Genomic DNA, 23,450 nt, shown 5'->3' with positions numbered 1-23,450 from the left:
TGTGTGGTGTCTACACCCTGGGTACTGTGTCCTGGGTGTCCCCTGTGTGTGGTGTCTACACCCTGGGTACTGTGTCCTGGGTGTCCCCTGTGTGTGGTGTCTACACCCTGGGTACTGTGTCCTGGGTGTCCCCTGTGTGTGGTGTCTACACCCTGGGTACTGTGTCCTGGGTGTCCCCTGTGTGTGGTGTCTACACCCTGGGTACTGTGTCCTGGGTGTCCCCTGTGTGTGGTGTCTACACCCTGGGTACTGTGTCCTGGGTGTCCCCTGTGTGTGGTGTCTACACCCTGGGTACTGTGTCCTGGGTGTCCCCTGTGTGTGGTGTCTACACCCTGGGTACTGTGTCCTGGGTGTCCCCTGTGTGTGGTGTCTACACCCTGGGTACTGTGTCCTGGGTGTCCCCTGTGTGTGGTGTCTACACCCTGGGTACTGTGTCCTGGGTGTCCCCTGTGTGTGGTGTCTACACCCTGGGTACTGTGTCCTGGGTGTCCCCTGTGTGTGGTGTCTACACCCTGGGTACTGTGTCCTGGGTGTCCCCTGTGTGTGGTGTCTACACCCTGGGTACTGTGTCCTGGGTGTCCCCTGTGTGTGGTGTCTACACCCTGGGTACTGTGTCCTGGGTGTCCCCTGTGTGTGGTGTCTACACCCTGGGTACTGTGTCCTGGGTGTCCCCTGTGTGTGGTGTCTACACCCTGGGTACTGTGTCCTGGGTGTCCCCTGTGTGTGGTGTCTACACCCTGGGTACTGTGTCCTGGGTGTCCCCTGTGTGTGGTGTCTACACCCTGGGTACTGTGTCCTGGGTGTCCCCTGTGTGTGGTGTCTACACCCTGGGTACTGTGTCCTGGGTGTCCCCTGTGTGTGGTGTCTACACCCTGGGTACTGTGTCCTGGGTGTCCCCTGTGTGTGGTGTCTACACCCTGGGTACTGTGTCCTGGGTGTCCCCTGTGTGTGGTGTCTACACCCTGGGTACTGTGTCCTGGGTGTCCCCTGTGTGTGGTGTCTACACCCTGGGTACTGTGTCCTGGGTGTCCCCTGTGTGTGGTGTCTACACCCTGGGTACTGTGTCCTGGGTGTCCCCTGTGTGTGGTGTCTACACCTGGGTGTTGTGTCCTGGGTGTCCCCTGTGTGTGGTGTCTACACCCTGGGTGTTGTGTCCTGGGTGTCCCCTGTGTGTGGTGTCTACACCCTGGGTGTTGTGTCCTGGGTGTCCCCTGTGTGTGGTGTCTACACCCTGGGTACTGTGTCCTGGGTGTCCCCTGTGTGTGGTGTCTACACCCTGGGTACTGTGTCCTGGGTGTCCCCTGTGTGTGGTGTCTACACCTGGGTGTTGTGTCCTGGGTGTCCCCTGTGTGTGGTGTCTACACCCTGGGTGTTGTGTCCTGGGTGTCCCCTGTGTGTGGTGTCTACACCCTGGGTACTGTGTCCTGGGTGTCCCCTGTGTGTGGTGTCTACACCCTGGGTACTGTGTCCTGGGTGTCCCCTGTGTGTGGTGTCTACACCCTGGGTACTGTGTCCTGGGTGTCCCCTGTGTGTGGTGTCTACACCCTGGGTACTGTGTCCTGGGTGTCCCCTGTGTGTGGTGTCTACACCCTGGGTACTGTGTCCTGGGTGTCCCCTGTGTGTGGTGTCTACAACCTGGGTACTGTGTCCTGGGTGTCCCCTGTGTGTGGTGTCTACACCTGGGTGTCCCCTGTGTGTGGTGTCTACACCCTGGGTGTTGTCCTGGGTGTCCCCTGTGTGTGGTGTCTACACCCTGGGTGTTGTGTCCTGGGTGTCCCCTGTGTGTGGTGTCTACACCCTGGGTGTCCCCTGTGTGTGGTGTCTACACCTGGGTGTCCCCTGTGTGTGGTGTCTACACCTGGGTGTCCCCTGTGTGTGGTGTCTACACCCTGGGTGTTGTGTCCTGGGGTGTCCCCTGTGTGTGGTGTCTACACCCTGGGTGTTGTGTCCTGGGTGTCCCCTGTGTGTGGTGTCTACACCTGGGTGTCCCCTGTGTGTGGTGTCTACACCTGGGTGTCCCCTGTGTGTGGTGTCTATACCCTGGGTGTTGTGTCCTGGGGTGTCCCCTGTGTGTGGTGTCTACACCCTGGGTGTTGTGTCCTGGGTGTCCCCTGTGTGTGGTGTCTACACCCTGGGTACTGTGTCCAGGGCGTGTACGAGGCAGCTCATATTTACATCCACCCAAACTCATTCACACGTATGTCTAGCCTGCGCTTGAAACCATCCAGGTATCCCCACGACAGGTTTTCCTCAATATAAACATCCCCATTACAATCCTCTGTGTACGGCAATGCGATGCTCGCGGTGTCCCAACCAGCACACAAAGCCACGCAAAGGTTTAAAAGTCACCAAAGCAATGAATTTCGCGAGCAACTACAGCATGTGATAACCAGATTCGCGGCACGATAGCGGAGAGGAGACGGCTGAATAGGTAATAAGTAGCGTAAACCTGCTAAACGTAGCGGAGCTCCTGGCGGGACGTGTAGCGGTCGGATCAAGCGCGTCTCCGCTAGATTATTCCCAGCGTGAAGATAAGGCGGTTTCCGAACACATTTCTTATCATCACAACAGAAAACGGTACACAAGAGAGAGGTGTCGTGGAGGGGTAACGATGGTAATTTAAACACAAATCGTCAGGAATTCCAGGAAGTTACTTATCGATACCGCGTCTCAATGTGCCGGGCTCAGGCCATGTCAGTGAACAAGTGAGATTGTTTCTACATGAAGCTATTGTGTACCTCCACTACACCAGCTCAGAACAGCATATTATGCAGCAGTTGTCACCGTAAACAACAGCATTTTCTCCTCGAATTCTCCACTGTAGAGATTGGAGACGGTGTTGCGTCTCAGGGAGGCAGAGGGAGAGGAAGGAGTCGTCGACGCGACTGCCGGGCACGACGTTCAAGAATCCCGGAGACCAAGAATGCGGTTACCGGACACCGCCGTGGTGCCTCAGACCAGACCACCCGTGTCTACGAGCTCCTCAAACACCTCTCTGAAGACCACAGGGGCCAGATTCACGAAGCAGTTACGCAAGTACTTACGAACCTGCCAGGAGGCCAGATTCACGAAGCAGTTACGCAAGTACTTACGAACCTGCCAGGAGGCCAGATTTGTGAAGCAGTTACGCAAGTACTTATGAACCTGCCAAGCGCCAGATTCAGGAAGCAGTTACGCAAGTACTTACGAACCTGCCAGGGGCCAGATTCACGAAGCAGTTACGCAAGTACTTACGAACCTGTACATCTTTCCTCAATCTTTGACGGCTTTGGTTACATTTATTAAACAGTTTACAAGCATGAAAACTTGCCAATCAACTGTTGTTATTGTTATAAACAGCCTCCTGGTGCTTCGGAGCTCATTAACTGTTTAATAATTGTAAACAAAGCCGCCAAAGATTGGGAAAAGATGTACAGGTTCGTAAGTGCTTGCGTAACTACTTCGTGAATCTGACCAGAAGCCTTCACCGCTATTAGGTCTCGACTTTGACTTTATAAAAGATACGATAAACGTTCCGCGAGTTAATTCACGGCGACTGATTGGATTATTCGCTGAATTTAACACGAGGCTCATGATAATCCGCTCATGTCGGGTCCATTACTAGCAAGCCGTCTAAGGGAGCTAATTGCCAGTGATCGTTCATGTCAAGATCATTGCTATAGTAGACTAATGGGAGATAATGGGATGAGTTCGCCGGTGTGCCTGGCTAGTCCTGAACACCCCCACCCAACACCCACAGCACCTTTAGCTAGGTAATGGGGGAGAGAGGGGGGGGGGAGAGGGGGAGGGTGTGGGTAGGGAGGTTGGGGGGGGGACAGGAAGGGGCAGGAGAAGGTAAAGGAAAGGGAAGATATTACTGATAATAATTCCCTAGGATCTGTCTGCCTTTCCAACGTCTTGGGTGTTGCCCAACGTCTTCCACCATACCGGGGCCCGGGGCAGGAGACGGTACACTATAGCGGGGTTCATGGCTGCTCACCTCATGCAACTGCTGCTTCTTGTGCTTGTTTACCAACCACTTGGGCTGGACGGTAGAGCGACGGTCTCGCTTCATGCAGGTCGGCGTTCAATCCCCCGACTGTCCACAAGTGGTTGGGCACCATTCCTTTCCCTCCGCCCCATCCCAAATCCTGACCCCTTCCCAGTGCTATATAGTCTTGATGGCTTGGCGCTTTATTCCGATAGTTCCCTTTCTGCCTGTTAGGAGGGAAATGCCCTGCTGGTGCAGGTACACCTGGAAGAAAGGGTTGATCCTTGCAAGGGCGCGTCCCTCACCCCGTGGTATCATCACTGTCAGCTACATTTCACCTTTGTGAATGTACATTAATGACACTATGTAAAAGACACATCTAACACTTTATGTAGGGCATACGTAAATCTGTGTATCTATGTATTTACGTATGTAGGTTAGCTTAGCATTTTAAAAGCACCGAATCACCTTCTGTGGTTGATTGTTCAATAAACCCTTGAACTATATGTTTAACACATCTCTAACCCTGTCCATGGAGGACAGAAGAAAATGTATATATGCTGGTTAGCATTGTAAATGTCTGGCCACGTCTGTGGTAGAAAAATAATAATAATAAAAAAAAAACCTGTCGGCTGCATCAGGATCCGTCAACACCTCACTGGAAGGCGGACACAATGGAACTTGCCAAGATTCAGTCTATACGTAGGAAGGAAGGAAGGAATTATCAAGGGGGAAAGCGCCAAGCCATTACGACTATATAGCACTGGGAAGGGGTCAGGATAAAGATTTGGGATGGGACGGCGGGAAAGGAATGGTGCCCCAATCACTTGGACGGTCGGGGATTGAACGCCATGACCTGCATGAAGCGAGACCGTCGCTCTACCGTCCAGCCCAAGTGGTTGAGGGGGGGGGGGGGAGTCATTACGTAAACATTCACGAGATCAGCAATAAGAATGAAGTGCTTGTTAATTGAAATCAGAATAAGGGCGGGTTGTTCACTCCCTTGTCCGCTTACTCCGTACTTGGTCGTTTAAGGTGAAGTCGACGTAATATTACTCCCGTGAAGCTCATCAACAGCCGCTGATCCCGTAGCTGTAACACGACATATCTTGAGGTTATCTTGAGATGATTTCGGGGCTTTAGTGTCCCCGCGGCCCGGTCCTCAACCAGGCCTCCACCCCCAGGAAGCAGCCCGTGACAGCTGACTAACACCCAGGTACCTATTTTACTGCTAGGTAACAGGGGCATAGGGTGAAAGAAACTCTGCCCATTGTTTCTCTCCAGCGCCCGGGATCGAACCCAGGACCACAGGATCACAAGCCCAGCGTGCTGTCCGCTCGGCCGACCGGCTCCCGGGAGGGAGCCGGTCGTAGCTTAGATCTGCTTAGATCTTAGACATCGCTTAGATCTGTGGCATAGTTTAACGAGGTCTCGACTTCGTAATTAGCGAAGCGTTTCGCTGCACACAGCTGGGTGCGACAGTCGTGGAGGATATGCTAAGAGTCGTGTGGAAGCGGTAATCACTAGCAAGGAACGTCCCCAGTCAATCCCGCCCTCCCCCGGGCATCTCCACTAAATCCGACCTAACCCCCTAATTATGTTCAAACAAAAATCCTCGGATTATCTGATTGCTGGAGAGTAACAATATAAGCTGCTAGCTGTAATTATGGCGGTATGGGTTCGAGTCACTTCAGGGGTGTGGAGTTTTCAGTTGCATATATGCCTGGGGACCAATCACGACGGGCAGCAGGTCTGAAAACATGCCAAAGGAAGCACAATATACGCGAGGTCAGGGGTGTCAAGATACTATGTATATCTATATATATACTCCTGTGAACATCTGTCCTGGACTCACTAGAGTATATCAGATCTCCTACGGTGTATATTTCGTATGTGTATTTATGTGTATATTTTCGTATGTGTATTCACGTGTCAAAAGTGTATTTATGACACGTGTCATGGGTGTCAGTTGTCAAGAACAAGTGTCAAGTCCTGCTTTCGTCTCCATTGAGCCCGTCTTCTTAAGATCGTCAAAGGTCAGGAAAACAGTCAGTTTAAAGTGGTCTCTCCTAATCTACCAGAGGACCCAAAACAGAAAACGGGGCAATGTCACTTTTCGCCAGCCGCTTTCATTTTCAAGTACGATAATTTTTGGCCTTATATAACCCATACGTGCGAAAAGCGACGTTCTTAGTAAGAGGACAAGTTTCTCTATTCACACTACTGCTTCACAAACAGAATCAGAAACTAATCGTACCACGTTATACCAATCATTACAATCCTTTCTGACCTAGACACTTGTACACCAATCTAAGTCAACTTTTATATTCTAACCCTAAAATGAGAACTATTTACCTTACAATCTACAAGGTGATATATATCAGAAAAACAAATCAAGTTTCAACATTAGAGCGCTGAGAGAGAGAATTTATATTACAATATTAAGAAGACGAGAAGACAATTGAATGTGGAACTAATATAAGCCAATTATACCACGAAGTTACACAAATGTTCACACACACACACACACACACACACACACACACACACACACACACACACACACACACACACACACACACACACACACACACACACACACAACTCTACATCAACAGATTCTGGCACTATCCTGGATCAATTTAACTCTCTCCACACACACACTCACTCACTCACTCTCTCACACACACACACACACACACACACACACACACACACACACACACACACACACACACACACACACACACACACACACACACACACACACACAATTCTACATCAACAGATTCTGGCACTATCCTGGATCAATTGAACTCTCTCCACACACACACTCACTCACTCACTCTCTCTCACACACACACACACACACACACACACACACACACACACACACACACACACACACACACACACACACACACTGATGTAACACAGATCTGACTTCAATAGGACTCCAAATGCGTGCCAGTGAGCCGTCTCCCTGAGACCGTAGTTCCTTCATAATACCCAATATATATATATATATTATATATATATATATATATATATATATATATATATATATAATGTCTCTCGTTATCAGTCCCTCAAACTGCCTCCTCTGGGTTGTTAGGTAAACAGAAAATCATGTGTTTAAAAGCGGAACTGGTGGATACATCGTGGGGTTGTGGTGTGACGGGTTGTTGTAATAAGTGATCGAACTCTTAATAGCTTCAAGCACCACTTACTCCGCCCTGAGATTGATGACCCACTAACAACAGCTGCTGCTCCTGCTTATTACGACCTCTCATCAATGTTGGCTTAATCTTACGATGAGGCGTTAGCACACACGCACATACACACACACACACACAATATATATATTTTTTATTCAGTTTTTTTAATTATTATTATTAAAATATATACTCAAGCCCTCCATGGCGTTACACTGTCATTGGTAGATGTTTTAAGTAAGGGTTTTGTCTGTACCAATAGTGGATATCTAAATTTTATTTCGAGTGTAAATGTAATTATAAGTGAAGACTTTGTTTTGCTCAGTCCTTCCCCAAGTGTGCACTTGTACAGCTGTGCCTTAGAGTCATTGTAGTGATGTGTACCCATGTTTCTACACAGGTGCTGGGCGGATGGCAGCCCCAGGAAGGAGGCGGGGTGGGCCTGGGGGTTCAGAGGGTGCGGGGTCCCCTGCTTCTGCTGTCCCTGCTTCTGCTGGTCGTCACCACCCCGTCTGCTGCAGAAACTCCAGGTGAGTCTCTGCTCACCACCCCTGCTGCCCAAGCGGCGGCGTCTGCTGACAGATTCCTGGGGAGGGAGGAGCATAGTTATAACACCAGCGATGTTCTGGACGACGCCCCCCTTCTGCTGGACGACTCCCCCCTTCTGCTGGACGACGCCCCCCTTCTGCTGGACGACTCCCCCCTCCTGCTGGACGACCCTGATGATTTCCTCCCCCCTCTCAGCTCCACAGACACGCCAGCAGAGGCCTCTAGTCCCTCAGGTAAGATAGTTAGCGTCGCTTGCCTCTACAGGAGCCCGCTAACAGGACTCTCCACGCTGGTGCTAACACAGTAGCCTCTACAGGAGCCCGCTAACAGGACTCTCCACGCTGGTGCTAACACAGTAGCCTCTACAGGAGCCCGCTAACAGGACTCTCCACGCTGGTGCTAACACAGTAGCCTCTACAGGAGCCCGCTAACAGGACTCTCCACGCTGGTGCTAACACAGTAGTCTCTACAGGAGCCCGCTAACAGGACTCTCCACGCTGGGGCTAACACAGTAGTCTCTACAGGAGGCCGCTAACAGGACTCTCCACGCTGGGGCTAACACAGTAGCCTCTACAGGAGCCCACTAACAGGACTCTCCACGCTGGTGCTAACACAGTAGTCTCTACAGGAGCCCGCTAACAGGACTCTCCACGCTGGTGCTAACACAGTAGTCTCTACAGGAGCCCACTAACAGGACTCTCCACGCTGGGGCTAACACAGTAGCCTCTACAGGAGCCCGCTAACAGGACTCTCCACGCTGGTGCTAACACAGTAGTCTCTACAGGACCCCACTAACAGGACTCTCCACGCTGGGGCTAACACAGTAGTCTCTACAGGAGGCCGCTAACAGGACTCTCCACGCTGGGGCTAACACAGTAGTCTCTACAGGAGGCCGCTAACAGGACTCTCCACGCTGGGGCTAACACAGTAGTCTCTACAGGAGGCCGCTAACAGGACTCTCCACGCTGGGGCTAACACAGTAGTCTCTACAGGAGCCCACTAACAGGACTCTCCACGCTGGTGCTAACACAGTAGTCTCTACAGGACGCCACTAACAGGACTCTCCACGCTGGTGCTAACACAGTAGTCTCTACAGGACGCCACTAACAGGACTCTCCACGCTGGTGCTAACACAGTAGTCTCTACAGGACGCCACTAACAGGACTCTCCACGCTGGGGCTAACACAGTCAACAGGACTAATACTTTTATACCCTGGGTATGGGGCAGGTGTAAGGGTACAAGTCAGTGTGTGTGTGTGTAGCAGTGACTGGCCGGCTTGTCCCCTGCGGTGAAATAATAATAATGGCAAATACTGGATAATCTAGCATGGAATATAAGCATTTAGCACCCCCCTCCTCCCCCCACATGCGGTGAAAATAACCATTGTGGTAGGCCTTAACAACAACTAATCAAGTGCCTCTCTAACACTAATTGGTTGTGGATTACAGGGTGGTCACACCAGTCATGGAATGAAGTCGGATTGTAGTATTCATGGAGTTGACTCTTATTGTTGGTGACCTGGGGCCAGATTCACGACGCAGTTACGCAAGCACTTACGAACCTGCACATCTTTTCTCAATCTTTGGCGGCTTTGTTTACAATTATTAAACAGTTAATGTGCTCCGAAGCACCAGGAGGCTGTTTATAACAATAACAACAGTTGATTGGCAAGTCTCCATGCTTGTAAACTGTTTAATAAATGTAACCAAAGCCGTCAAAGATTGAGGAAAGATGTACACTTTTTAAGTACTTGCGTAACTGCTTCGTGAATCTGGCCCCTGGTACGCGAAGACGGCCGTAGTTAGCTGTGGTGTGAAGAAAACAATTCGTAGAACAACTTGAAGGCGCCAGCCTGTTCTAAGAAGGACAAGGCAGCCTCTGTAGTGAAATAGTAACGATCGACGTAGAGCAACCAGAATCATATCAGACCCAGGAGAGGCAGAGAGAGCAAAAGGCCGACAGTGAAATACAGAGAAACCCAAAATGCTTTTTCTCCTGTTGCAAATTCTAGAACATAAACTACATCTAGTATCGGTTTCATCTCCCTACGTCAGGGAGATGAAACTTTCACAGATGACAACAAAGGAGTGACATACTGAGGGTACATTACATGTCTCTTTTTAGTGAACCTCTGAACACACTGAAGACCTACATAACCCAAACTAGTTCTTCATGAATGTGATACTGATATGAGGTGATATCTCTCACGTCACCCTAACCCCCACTGGACCTTGAAGTAGTCATTGACAATATGTCCACGCACTCTGCATCAGGTCCTGATTCATGGAATCCCATATTCACCATAATTGCAAAAATAATAATACTAATAAAATTATAATTAACGATCACAGGCTCTAAACATCATTTGAAGACTTGATATGGTTGACCAGACCACACACTAGAAGGTGAAGGGACGACGACGTTTCGGTCCGTCCTGGACCATTCTCAAGTTGATCGACTTGAGAATGGTCCAGGACGGACCGAAACGTCGTCGTCCCTTCACCATCTAGTGTGTGGTCTGGTCAACTTACTTTAGCCACGTTATTGTGACTCATCGCCTGCAAGCCACGGAAGACAACCAAAACGCTAAAGTATTTATACGCAGATCTGGCGAAACCTCCGACAGACGTGAGAATGGTCTTACTGCTCACAAAATGCGTACAAAATGAGTTTTCTGGCAGAGTAGGAACAGAACCCATTTTGTATACTAGTCGAGAAAGTAAAATTCGAGCCACTCAGCGCGAAAACTCGATGCCAAGGGCACTGTGCTTGCTCCTGTGCCTCTCATCCTCATATCGGACAGAGACAATGACACAAACTTCAGCACCGTATCATCAACTGCGATGCCACTAGCAGTTTAACGAGACTAGACAATATAGAGGACACGGCAAACCTCCAAACAGATGTAAATCAGGTATTTCAGTGTGCCACAGAAAATAATATTAATGAAGATCTGTTCCTGCTTTTGAAAACGAAAATATAGAAACGGAAACCACACAAATATACCACAGTCAAAACTCCGGCTGTAGAACGAAATGAAAAATCTGTATCAAAGACGGGAGTAATTATGTCTGAAGACTTGATTACTGGTGTATTGGACGCGTGTGTGTGTGTTGTGGAAGTCACAAGTCTAATAGCCATTTGCCAGATCATCTCTGGAGATTGTGTCGGTCATCTTGTACTGTCCTCAGTTCTGATTTGTCGCATTAGCTTAGTGTCGTCAGCGAACGTACGTACGTGTGTGTGTGTGTGTGTGTCTACGGTAATATAATAAGTTTGTGATTTGTTGATTAATATATTCTAACACTCTTTGTGATCACTAATACCCCTGCTTGTGTTCCTGTTAATTATTAACCCTTTAATATTTGTTTGATACTCCACGTTTACACACCCACACCCCCCCCCCACACCAACACCCACCCCCACACCCCCTCACACACACACACACACACACACACACACACACACACACACACACACACACACACACACACACACACACACACACACACCCTCACCCCCACCCACCCACTTTACCAATTCGAGGTAACTATATATTAGAGAGAATGCTCACTACCTGCCGCCTGTTGAGCTCTCCAGTGTCTCGCCTCATCGTCAGGGTGCACCTCGCCGCTGGGGATGACGACTGGCGACGTGCTGGACTGGCAGATCTCGGCCTCGTCGTCGTATCCGTCGTCGTGGGACCCCGGCTGCCAGGTCAAGTACGCCCGCCTCCACCAGCCCAACGGGAGGGCGTGGTGCGCCGGAAGAAAGGCCGCAGGAGAGTGGGTGCTGGTCGACCTGGGCGTCCCCGCTAAGGTAGGGATCCCCTTCAACCTTAACACACACACATGTATGTGCACCATCTCGCCTCACTATATTGTTTTTTGTGTAGTTTTTGTATCCTTATCCTGACCCCTTCCCAGTGCTATATAGCCGTAATGGCTTGTCGCTTTCCTCATTAAATACCTCCCCTTGATCTTAAAGACCATTGGGGTCCGGTGGGTGAGCCAATTATGTTAAGCTTAGTGGCACTCACCCACAAGGTGGGTCTGGCACCTAGAATGAGTAATTGAAGGTTGGTGCGTGTGCCCCTACAGGTGACGGGACTGCTGACGCAGGGGAAGGGCGACGACGAGGAATGGGTCACGTCCTTCGAGCTCTCCTACTCCCTCGACGCCTACCACTGGCACCACGCCCGTGACATCTACAATAACAAGAAGGTGAGTGACAGGGTGCCATCGGCACCAGGGAGCCACCGGCGCCAGGGTGCCACCGGCGCCAGGGTACCACAGGCGCCAGGGTACCACAGGCGCCAGGGTGCCATCGGCGCCAGGGTGCCACCGGCGCCAGGGTGTCACTGGCGCCAGGGTGTCACCGGCGCCAGGGTGCCTCCGGCGCCAGGGTGCCATCGGCTCCAGGGTGCTACAAGCTCCAGGGTGCTACAGGCGCCAGGGTGCCATCGGCGTCAGGGTGCCTCCGGCGCCAGGGTGCCACCGGCTCCAGGGTGCTACAAGCTCCAGGGTGCTACAGGCGCCAGGGTGCTACAGGCGCCAGGGTGCTACAGGCGCCAGGGTGCTACAGGCGCCAGGGTGCTACAGGCGCCAGGGTGCCACCGGCGCCAGGGTGCCTCCGGCGCCAGGGTGCCACCAGCTCCAGGGAGCCGGTCGGCCGAGCGGACAGCACACTGGACTTGTGATCCTGTGGTCCTGGGTTCGATCCCAGGCGCCGGCGAGAAACAATGGGCAGAGTTTCTTTCACCCTATGCCCCTGTTACCTAGCAGTAAAATAGGTACCTGGGTGTTAGCCAGCTGTCACGGGCTGCTTCCTGGGGGTGGAGGCCTGGTCAAGGACCGGGCCGCGGGGACACTAAGCCCCGAAATCATCTCAAGATAACCTCAAGAAGAAGGGTGCTACAAGCTCCAGGGTGCTACAGGCGCCAGGGTGCCTCCGGCGCCAGGGTGCCACCGGCTCCAGGGTGCTACAAGCTCCAGGGTGCTACAGGCGCCAGGGTGCCATCGGCGTCAGGGTGCCTCCGGCTCCAGGGTGCCACCGGCTCCAGGGTGCTACAAGCTCCAGGGTGCTACAGGCGCCAGGGTGCCATCGGCGTCAGGGTGCCTCCGGCGCCAGGGTGCCACCGGCTCCAGGGTGCTACAAGCTCCAGGGTGCTACAGGCGCCAGGGTGCCATCGGCGTCAGGGTGCCTCCGGCGCCAGGGTGCCACCGGCTCCAGGGTGCTACAAGCTCCAGGGTGCTACAGGCGCCAGGGTGCTACAGGCGCCAGGGTGCCACCGGCTCCAGGGTGCTACAAGCTCCAGGGTGCTACAGGCGCCAGGGTGCTACAGGCGCCAGGGTGCCACCGGCGCCAGGGTGCCACCGGCGACAGGGTGCCACCGGCGCCAGGGTGCCACCGGCGCCAGGGTGCCACCGGCGCCAGGGTGCCACAGGCGCCATGGTGCCATCGGCGCCAGGGTGCCACCGGCTCCAGGGTGCTACAAGCTCCAGGGTGCTACAAGCTCCAGGGTGCTACAAGCTCCAGGGTGCTACAGGCGCCAGGGTGCTACAGGCGCCAGGGTGCCACCGGCGCCAGGGTGCCACCGGCGACAGGGTGCCACCGGCGCCAGGGTGCCACCGGCATGGCTGACGCCCTTCAACTAGCTCTTACTGACGTAACTACCTTATAAAGAGTACCCACTGTATAATAGTACCCACGTTAAACACGTCCCGCTCTACACTGCGCCAGGCCAGGACTCCTCAAATATTGACTTGTCTACTTACGAAACTTCTACGTCTTTCCTGAGGGCAAGACTTGTTTACTTTTTACGCCAAGGTGGTTGTTGTTATTGTTGTAAACAAACTCGTAGTGCCTCGGGGCTCGTACAGAGGTACACGCACCCCTCTACTAGCAGAGGGTAGTGGTGCACCCCTCTACTAGCAGTGGGCAGAGGTACACGCACCCCTCTACTAGCAGAGGGTAGTGGTGCACCCCTCTACTAGCAGTGGGCAGAGGTACACGCACCCCTCTACTAGCAGAGGGTAGTGGTGCACCCCTCTACTAGCAGTGGGCAGAGGTACACGCACCCCTCTACTAGCAGAGGGTAGTGGTGCACCCCTCTACTAGCAGAGGGCAGAGGTACACGCACCCCTCTACTAGCAGAGGGTAGTGGTGCACCCCTCTACTAGCAGTGGGCAGAGGTACACGCACCCCTCTACTAGCAGAGGGTAGTGGTGCACCCCTCTACTAGCAGTGGGCAGAGGTACACGCACCCCTCTACTAGCAGAGGGTAGTGGTGCACCCCTCTACTAGCAGTGGGCAGAGGTACACGCACCCCTCTACTAGCAGAGGGTAGTGGTGCACCCCTCTACTAGCAGAGGGCAGAGGTACACGCACCCCTCTACTAGCAGAGGGTAGTGGTGCACCCCTCTACTAGCAGTGGGCAGAGGTACACGCACCCCTCTACTAGCAGAGGGTAGTGGTGCACCCCTCTACTAGCAGTGGGCAGAGGTACACGCACCCCTCTACTAGCAGAGGGTAGTGGTGCACCCCTCTACTAGCAGTGGGCAGAGGTACACGCACCCCTCTACTAGCAGAGGGTAGTGGTGCACCCCTCTACTAGCAGTGGGCAGAGGTACACGCACCCCTCTACTAGCAGAGGGTAGTGGTGCACCCCTCTACTAGCAGTGGGCAGAGGTACACGCACCCCTCTACTAGCAGAGGGTAGTGGTGCACCCCTCTACTAGCAGTGGGCAGAGGTACACGCACCCCTCTACTAGCAGAGGGTAGTGGTGCACCCCTCTACTAGCAGTGGGCAGAGGTACACGCACCCCTCTACTAGCAGAGGGTAGTGGTGCACCCCTCTACTAGCAGAGGGTAGTGGTGCACCCCTCTACTAGCAGAGGGTAGTGGTGCACCCCTCTACTAGCAGAGGGTAGTGGTGCACCCCTCTACTAGCAGAGGGTAGTGGTGCACCCCTCTACTAGCAGAGGGTAGTGGTGCACCCCTCTACTAGCAGAGGGTAGTGGTGCACCCCTCTACTAGCAGTGGGCAGCAGAGAGGGGGCGACACGATACTGGTGAGAGAGGTGAAGACAGTAGTCTAGAATGAGAAATAAGAATAAGAGAAAGCACACAAAAAAAGAGTGAATGAGAATGCATAACAGTGGGTATAGTGAGGGGTTGTTGGGGGGTGGGGGTGGGAGGGGGGTATCTTGAGGTTATCTTGAGATGATTTCGGGGTTTTAGTGTCCCCGCGGCCCGGTCCTCGACCAGGCCTCCACCCCCTAGGAAGCAGCCCGTGACAGCTGACTAACACCCAGGTACCTATTTTACTGCTAGGTAACAGAGACATAGGGTGAAAGAAACTCTGCCCATTGTTTCTCGCCGGCGCCTGGGATCGAACCCAGGGCCACAGGATCACAAGTCCAGCGTGCTGTCCGCTCGGCTGACCGGCTCCGTCCGTCCGACCGGGGGGGGGGGGGGGGGCTCACAGTGTAATTACGTCCAGGACAACTTGCTGAGGCTGCCAAAGCGGGTTTTGTCCAGACTAATATAGCAGACTGGTTATATTCAGGTGCTTTAACTGTTGCTTACTTTCCCCCCCCCCTCTCTGTTGCTGCTGACTTGACCTTCACGGTCGGGCACCGTACACAGCTCACCGTACACTGTATCTACCAGGTCTGGTGCTCTTGGGTGATACTGCTCAGAAGGTGCGCCTTAGACAATATATTATTGTATCTCTGAAGAGCAATCTTACTGTTGCACAATACTTCTCTATCAATAATCCCCGATCAATACTTCCTGATCAATACTCCCCCGATTAATACTCCCCCGATTAATACTCCCCCGATTAATACTCCCCCTATTAATACTCCTCGATCAGTACTTCCCGATCAGTACTTCAGTACTTCCCGATCAATACTCCCCCGATCAATACTCCCCCGATCAATACTCCCCCGATCAATGTTCCCCCGATCAATGTTCCCCCGATCAATGTTCCCCCGATCAATGTTCCCCCGATCAATACTCCCGATCAATACTCCCCCGATCAATACTCCCCCGATCAATACTATAAGCGTCGCCCACACGCCCACAGACGCGCCCACAGAGTGGGTGAGAATGGGTTTTCTGCCGCTTTAATTAAAAACAAAATCTCCGGTCTGCCAATTCGAGGCCCCGCGGCGCCTGAATGATGGAACTCATTTACGCAGACGGTGATAATCGTTGCTGGTGGGTTAATGAATCAGGTCTTAACGTTGACGTATGAGGTTAATTTGGGTAGATGTCGTACGGGTGTCGTAGGTGTTGCAGGTCTGCAGTGCTTGCTGAGCTTGGCTGCTTCTCATGGGCTGTGGTAATGGTGTTCCTGGGCTCAGCATTGTGAGGAGTGAGGGCGATTTTCTGCTTTATATAAATAGATAATGTAAGTAAGGATATAAACTTATGGCGGTGGACGAAGCAGGAGCCGCTTGGCGCTTGTCGCTATTCCTGGGTGTAGCGGCCTCCTGCCGCAGGCGGGCCCTCCTGCCATTTTCCAGTACGAGGATTATTGTCCTTAGAGTATACTTCAACAATGCGAGGGTGTGTTAGGAGGACGGGTCGCCCCGTGCTGCGGGAGGCTGCGGGGGGCGTGGCCGCAGCATCTGATGCTGTGCTGACTGACGGGACGGATCTTATCTCCTGACGGCACACTCACAGCTCCCTGCATCAGCGCCACACCTGTCTGCTGTCTGCCTCTCTCTTCTGTCCAATTGTCTGGCTCACCAGCTCTCCCTTTGTTTACATCTACCGTCTTCCCACCCTTGTGTGTATGCCTGGGTTGAACTCAAGTTCCTGGGCCGTGTGTGTGTGTAATTACCTAAGTGTAGTTACAGGATGAGAGCTACACTCGTGGTGTCCCGTCTTCCCAGTACTCTTTGTCATATAACGCTTTGAAACTACTGACAGTCTTGGCCTGTGTGTGTGTGTGTGTGTGTGTGTGTGTGTGTGTGTGTGTGTGTGTGTGTGTGTGTGTGTGTGTGTGTGTGTGTGTGAGTGAGTGATACATTGACTAACAAAAATATTACACATTATTATTTTCCTAGACAAGAAATCGAGGTATCTTTTGGCTAACAATTATAAAAACCTCAACTTGCTGCATTGTGGATATACCAGATTGTTTTGGATTGTAAGGAGAGCGACTGGGCACAAGACTCCCTGAGGCCTGTAGTGATCTTACAGTCTTCAGTAGATGGTTCTGACCTTGTTGCAAACTTGTATATGTAACATATATTTGATTTTGATAACATGTCTAGTCACCAAACCACTGTTTTGCAACTGCTCTAGCAATGTAACTGTGACCATTGGAGCTGGGTTATGTTGGTAAGATTTTACACAGTACTGCATCACTGGTGCTGGTGGAGGATAGCAGGTGTGTGGGTGTTTACATGTGGAGGGCAGCAGGTGTGTGGCTGTTTACATGTGGAAGGTAGCAGGTGTGGCTGTGTACATGTGGAGGATAGCAGGTGTGTGGGTGTTTACATGCGGAGGGCAGCAGGTGTGTGACTGTTTACATGTAGAGGCACACACACCTGGCTCCAAGTGTGCACCACATACCACATATTTTCCTTCAGAATTTCTGGCATTTTCTCATTAACAATAAGTGATTCATGAGAAGTTCTTAGACTTTCTCTACTCCTCATCTTATCTTTCTTTCTCATCTTACTCCTCACCTTACACCCCCCCCCCCTCCTCCTCCTCCTCCTACCTAGGCCTACCCGGATTTTTCTACTGACCGGCCTACCCACAAAAATCTTATCTTTAACAAACTATCTCCTTGAGAGTATATCTAAGCCTTATCACCGCACCAGCCCCTGCACTGTGGTGTTGTCTTGTCACCCACCAGTGGTGGGTGACGTCACATCCCCACCAGTGGTGGGTGACGTCACCCCCCCCCACCAGTGGTGGGTGACGTCACCCCCCCCCCCACCAGTGGTGGGTGACGTCACAACCAGAATATTGACTTGGTACACAGAAAAGAGAGAGAAGACAGAGATAAGAGAGCACAGAAAAGAGAGATAAGAGAGAGAGAGAGAGAGAGAGAATAAACAGAGAAAAGAGGGTGAGAGAGAGGGAGAGGGAGGGTGAGAGAGAGGGGGAGGGAGGGAGAGAGGGAGAAGGATGAATGAGCAAATAAGAGGTTAACATCTTGGTAACCAAGACTTGGTTCACAGATACTAACGTGGCAGGAAGCCAGCTGTCACCCTCCCTCAACTCATCTCAAGCCTCACACCCCATCAACTCACGTGAAGAGCTCATTACTAGCTTCCATTAGGAGTAAACTTTGTTTCTAAGATGACCAAACCACACGTCAGAAGATGGAGAGATCTTTCGCTCCGTCCTGGACTATTATCAAGTCGTGTGTCTTGATTTGTTGCTAAGCTGCAGCCTTGTTAGGGAGGTGTTGCGTGCACGAGTGAATGCTGATTGTAGATGCCTGTGGTGTAGTGGTGTTGGTTTAAGTGTAGGGAGGCGGGAGTCCTTACCACAACGCCACTCTTCTTCACCCGTACATGGTAGTAAGCGTGCTGGTCGCTGGTTGGTGGGCGGTGGTTGGTGGTCGCTGGACGGTAGTCGCTGGACGGTGGTCGCTGGACGGTGGTCGCTGGACGGTGGTCGCTGGACGGTGGTCGCTGGACGGTGGTCGCTGGACGGTGGTGGCTGTGAGAGATCTCTCTCTGGTGAGTGGGTGTACCGCAGGAAGGCATGCTGAGGCAGACTTATCACTCTTCACAAGATGTTTACACAAGGTCCTGGTGACTGGGTGCCGGAACAACCGTGGACATCTTCAAGAGAAAACTAGGTAGTTTCCTCCAAGGAGTGCCGGACCAACCAGGCTGTGGTGGGTATGTGGGCCTGAGGGCCGCTCCAAGCAACAGCCTGGTGGACCAAACTCTCACAAGTCAAGCCTGGCCTCGGGCCGGGCTTGGGCAGTAGAAGAACTCCCAGAACCCCATCAACCAGTCAGTAAGGGAGCCAAGATGGTGCTCCAGCGTTACATCACTATAATGCCAGCCTACCCACTACAAAGATGTCTCACTGTCAACAGTAGTTCAAACACCGTAGTAAAACGATCAATTACTCTCAACAGAGGATCAACGCAGGTTATATAAGGTCACATCATTGGTAACAATGAGTTACGTCCCAATATGTAACAGTCACATAAGACGTTGAGAATGTTTTCATGTCACATTATTCTCAGCAATGTGGTGATTGATTGATGAAGATTAAGCCACCCAAAAGGTGGCACGGGCATGAATAGCCCGTAAGTGGTGGCCCTCTTGAGCCATTACCAGTATCAAGAGGTGATACTGGAGATCTGTGGAGGTGCGACTGCACCCTGCGTGACGGGAGATGTCTCTCGAGCAATGTGTTACTGCAGTTTTGTCCACAAGTCACATGTATGCAGTGTTATCCAGCTACAGCCAGGTCTAGACACCTCCCTGGTTATCTTGAGGTTATCTTGAGATGATTTCGGGGCTTTTTAGTGTCCCCGCGGCCCGGTCCTCGACCAGGCCTCCACCCCCAGGAAGCAGCCCGTGACAGCTGACTAACACCCAGGTACCTATTTTTACTGCTAGGTAACAGGGGTATAGAGTGAAAGAAACTGCCCATTGTTTCTCGCCGGCGCCTGGGATCGAACCCAGGACCAGAGGATCACAAGTCCAGCGTGCTGTCCGCTCGGCCGACTGGCTCCCTGGTGACCTTACGAAGCTTAACCCACCGTGGTGAAAGGCTGTATAAAGGCCTCCCTCTGGGTTAATGGTGGTCAAGTGCAGACAGTTCTCTCTCGCCGCACCTGACCTTCCTAATTGTTGAGTTATCAGGACACGTTATCAGACGGGGAGATAATCCTCGTTGCACGCCCAGCGGGTGCTCGCTGGCTGCTGTCTTCACGTGGGTGGGGGAGGGTGGAGGTGGGTGGGTGGAGGTGTAGGTGGGTGGAGGTGTAGGTGGGTGGAGGGTGTAGGGTAGGTGGGTGGGGAGCTTACATGGGGCAAGTGTTCGCTGACCACTGTCTTCAGGTGGGTGGGGGAGGGTGGAGGTGGTAGGGGAGCTTACATGGGGCAGGTGCTCGCTGGCCCACTGTCTTCAGGTGGGTAGGGGAGGGTGTAGGTGGTAGGGGAGCTTACATGGGGCAGGTGTGGGGGGACAGAGAGAGTTGTTGTTGTTGTTAAAGAGTCAGATACTGGGAACTAAGTTGCAAGTAGCACGGGCTATAGTGAGCCCGTTAATGGACTTACCTGGCACAGGAGCGGGGAAGTAACTGTTCTGTGTGAGTCCTGACTTGTGTGACAGAGAGAGCTGGGGTGGTGGACCTAAGGGCAGGGTTGGAGAGGAAGATGGCGGGTAAGGTAGTGGAGATGAAAGTGTACACAAGTGTGTCAAGTTAATTAACAAGACACTGGGCGTCTCACAAGTCCTCCATGTAAACAACACACAACTCTCCTACCCATTTGTGGCTGGGAGATGGCGGAGCCAAAATGGCTGTCATATTCCTCGAAAGACTCTTTCTTTTTATTAAACATATCTACCACACTTGTGGCAATTTCTAAACGCGCAAATAAAACCCATTTTTCAAGAATTGGTGTCGAAACCAGAATGTAGAAGTCATAGTCCCCGCGCCATTGTCCACACAACACACTGTGGACCCCACAGGGAACCCCGACTTGTGTGTGATAATAATCTCTTACGGGCTCACCATAGCCCGTGCTGCTTTGGGACTTTTTTGTTCCAAGTAGCAAATCTTAAACAAGAAGAAGTAATCTCTGTGAGGTATGTATGTGCGTTAAAGGCTCCATAATGTGTGTGTGTGTCTGTGTGTGTGTGTCTGTATACTCACCTAGTTGTGTTTGCGGGGGTTGAACTCTGGCTCTTTGGTCCCGCCTTTCAACCGTCAATCAACAGGTGTACAGATTCCTGAGCCTATTGGGCTCTATCATATCTACACTTGAAACTGTGTATGGAGTCAGCCTCCATACACAGTGTGTGTGTGTGTGCAGAATCGAGCTATTAGCTCTTGGACCCCGCCTTTCTAACCAGTCTATTTGTCCTCTATTATATCTACTACATATATTCCTCTCTAACACACCCACACACCCCAAGGAAGCAGCCCGTAGTAGCTGTCTAACTCCCAGGTACCTATTTACTGCTAGGTGAGCAGGAGCACCAGGGTAAAAAAAATTACTTTGCCCAATGGTTTCTGCCTCGACTGGGAATCGAACCCGGGTCCTTAATACTACGACCCTATGTGTGGGGAATCAGTATGAGTGTAAATATTAAGTCACACTTACGGGACTGAAACATTAGACGCCCAACCCACATATATAAAAATATAGGAATTGACGACATTTCGGTCCGTCCTGGACCACGCGACGTGGTAATGGCCCAGGATGGACCGAAATGTTGTGATAGTGGTCCAGGATGGACCGAAACGTTGTGATTGTGCCCAGGATGGACCGAAATGTTGATAGTGGTCCAGGATGGACCGAAACGTTGTGATAGTGCCCAGGATGGACCGAAACGTCGTGATAATGGCCCAGGATGGACCGAAATGTTGTGATAATGGCCCAAAACGGACCGAAACGTCGTGATAATGGGCCCAAAACGTCGTGATAATGGGTCCAAAACGTCGTGATAATGGCCCAAAACGTCGTGATAATGGTCCAAGGTGGATCGAAACGTCGTGACTGCCTACATTTCAGGCGTGTGGGTTAGGTGTGTCAAGAGTGTATGTATTATGAGTGATTCCGGACAATTCTTCATCAAATGATGTTAACCAGTTTGTATATAATACACAAATGTCAGTAAACATTGAGTAAATGTCTGAATTGTCCAGTTGTGGACCTCAGCCGGTGGTCCACACCTGGCTTACTGGCTTACAGTGGACACCGGGCCACGGGACACCGGTACAGTGGACACCTGACAGCCAAGAGAACAGGTACAGAGGTACATGAAGGAATTCTAGCCATAGCGGCCACTTTCTTACGGGTTATTCATGCCCGTGCCACCACCTCTTGGCTGGCTTAATTAATAAATAATAATGTATATTCATGTAAAAAGAACATACGTACAAGATGAGTTATAGACATAATGTTGGATTTGTAGATAGAACTAATATGCCTAATGCCGCTAATACACACAGCGTAGATAGAATTAGAATTAGATCAGCGTAGATAGACACGAGGCAGAAGCAAATGGGCAAAGTTTCTTTCACCCTGAATGCCCCTGTTACCTAGCAGTAAATAGGTACCTGGGAGTTAGTCAGCTGTCACGGGCTGCTTCCTGGGGGTGGAGGCCTGGTCGAGGACCGGGCCGCGGGGACACTAAAGCCCCGAAATCATCTCAAGATAACCTCAAGATAGCGTTCAGGAAATGTTGGATGATTAATCCAACAAACAGCGAGATGTGGATGATTAATCTTCATCAATCAATTCATCAGTAGCGGGAGACGCAACAGTCTGGAGCACGGAGCACCATGTGAAGGTTACTGGCAGGGAATGGAGCGAGGAGCAGAAAAAAGCGACTTGATAATTACTTTCCGCGGTGAATACAGAGCAAAAAAGTAATTATCAGAAGCGCGCCGGTTCGGCTACAGAGCTGGGCTGTGATGGAGCAACCTGTCCTCTTACAAAGAACGTCGCTTTTCGATCGTATGCGTTACATAAGGCTCAAAAATCGTCGTACTAGAAAATGGAAGCGGCAGGCGAAAGTGACGTACTGTCCCGTTTTCTGTTTTGGGTCCTCTGGTAGGTCAGGACAGACCACTTTAAACTGACCGTTTTCCTGACGCTGGGAAACTTTAGGAGGACGGTGGGAAGGAAGATTAAGCCATAAACAGGCGATGAGTCACAATAACGTGGCTGAAGTATGTTGACCAGACCACACACTAGAAATTGAAGGGACGACGACGTTTCGGTCCGTCCTGGACCATTCTCAAGATCGACTTGAGAATGGTCCAGGACGGACCGAAACGTCTTCGTCCCTTCAATTTCTAGTGTGTGGTCTGGTCAACATTAAGCCATAAAGCCACCAGCATCGTCGGCCAGCAAGCGCCCGCTGCCAGGAGCGCGGCTGCTGCTCTTGTCCAAGAGTTTCCAGTCTGTCAAAATGCCACCGAGGACACGCCAGTACAGGAGGAAAATGATTGATGGCCAAAATCATATCTTGAGGTTATTTTGAGATGATTTCGGGGCTTTAGTGTCCCCGCGGCCCGGTCCTCGACCAGGCCTCCACCCTCAGGAAGCAGCCCGTGACAGCTGACTAACACCCAGGTACCTATTTTACTGCTAAATAACAGGGGCATAGGGTGAAAGAAACTCTGCCCATTGTTTCTCATCTGCGCCTGGGATCGAACCCAGGACCACAGGATCACAAGTCCAGCGTGCTGTCCGCTCGGCCAACCGGCTCCCCTCAATGTCATCATTGAGGAAAATGATTGTTCTTATGGTTGTTGTCCTGAGAGAGAGAGAGAAGATTAAGCCACCCAAAAGGTGGCTTGGGCATGAATAGCCCGTAAGTGGTGGCCCTTTTGAGCCATTTCCAGTATCAATAGATGATACTGGAGATCTGTGGAGGTGCGACTGCACCCTACGTGACGGGAGATGTCTCCCGTGTGGTGTCCTGGTGCCAGCAGTTAAGATCAAGGGGAAGAAGTTCAAGAAGTCAGTTCACTACAGCAA

The 23,450-nt window shown here is 51.8% G+C and overlaps 1 protein-coding gene across 3 annotated transcripts in view; it reads left to right on the top strand.

The window, feature by feature from the left end:
* Positions 1 to 23,450, top strand: part of LOC123768948 (lactadherin) — a 159,240-nt gene that overhangs the window by 41,246 nt on the left and 94,544 nt on the right. For 2 of the 3 annotated variants that reach the window (XM_045759819.2, XM_069309099.1), the window contains exons 2-4: positions 7,586 to 7,715; positions 11,355 to 11,554; positions 11,836 to 11,958. In XM_045759819.2, coding sequence (XP_045615775.2) covers positions 7,586 to 7,715; positions 11,355 to 11,554; positions 11,836 to 11,958 — 453 coding nt within the window. Of the gene's footprint in view, positions 1 to 7,585; positions 7,968 to 11,354; positions 11,555 to 11,835; positions 11,959 to 23,450 lie in introns of all 3 variants that reach the window. The other variant, XM_069309098.1, reaches the window with a different exon arrangement.

The sequence above is a fragment of the Procambarus clarkii genome, chromosome 64 (genome assembly GCF_040958095.1).
Source record: "Procambarus clarkii isolate CNS0578487 chromosome 64, FALCON_Pclarkii_2.0, whole genome shotgun sequence".
Classification (NCBI taxonomy): domain Eukaryota; kingdom Metazoa; phylum Arthropoda; class Malacostraca; order Decapoda; family Cambaridae; genus Procambarus; species Procambarus clarkii.
The sequence above is the reverse complement of the archived record's forward strand: the minus strand, read 5'-3'. Positions and strand labels throughout refer to the sequence as shown.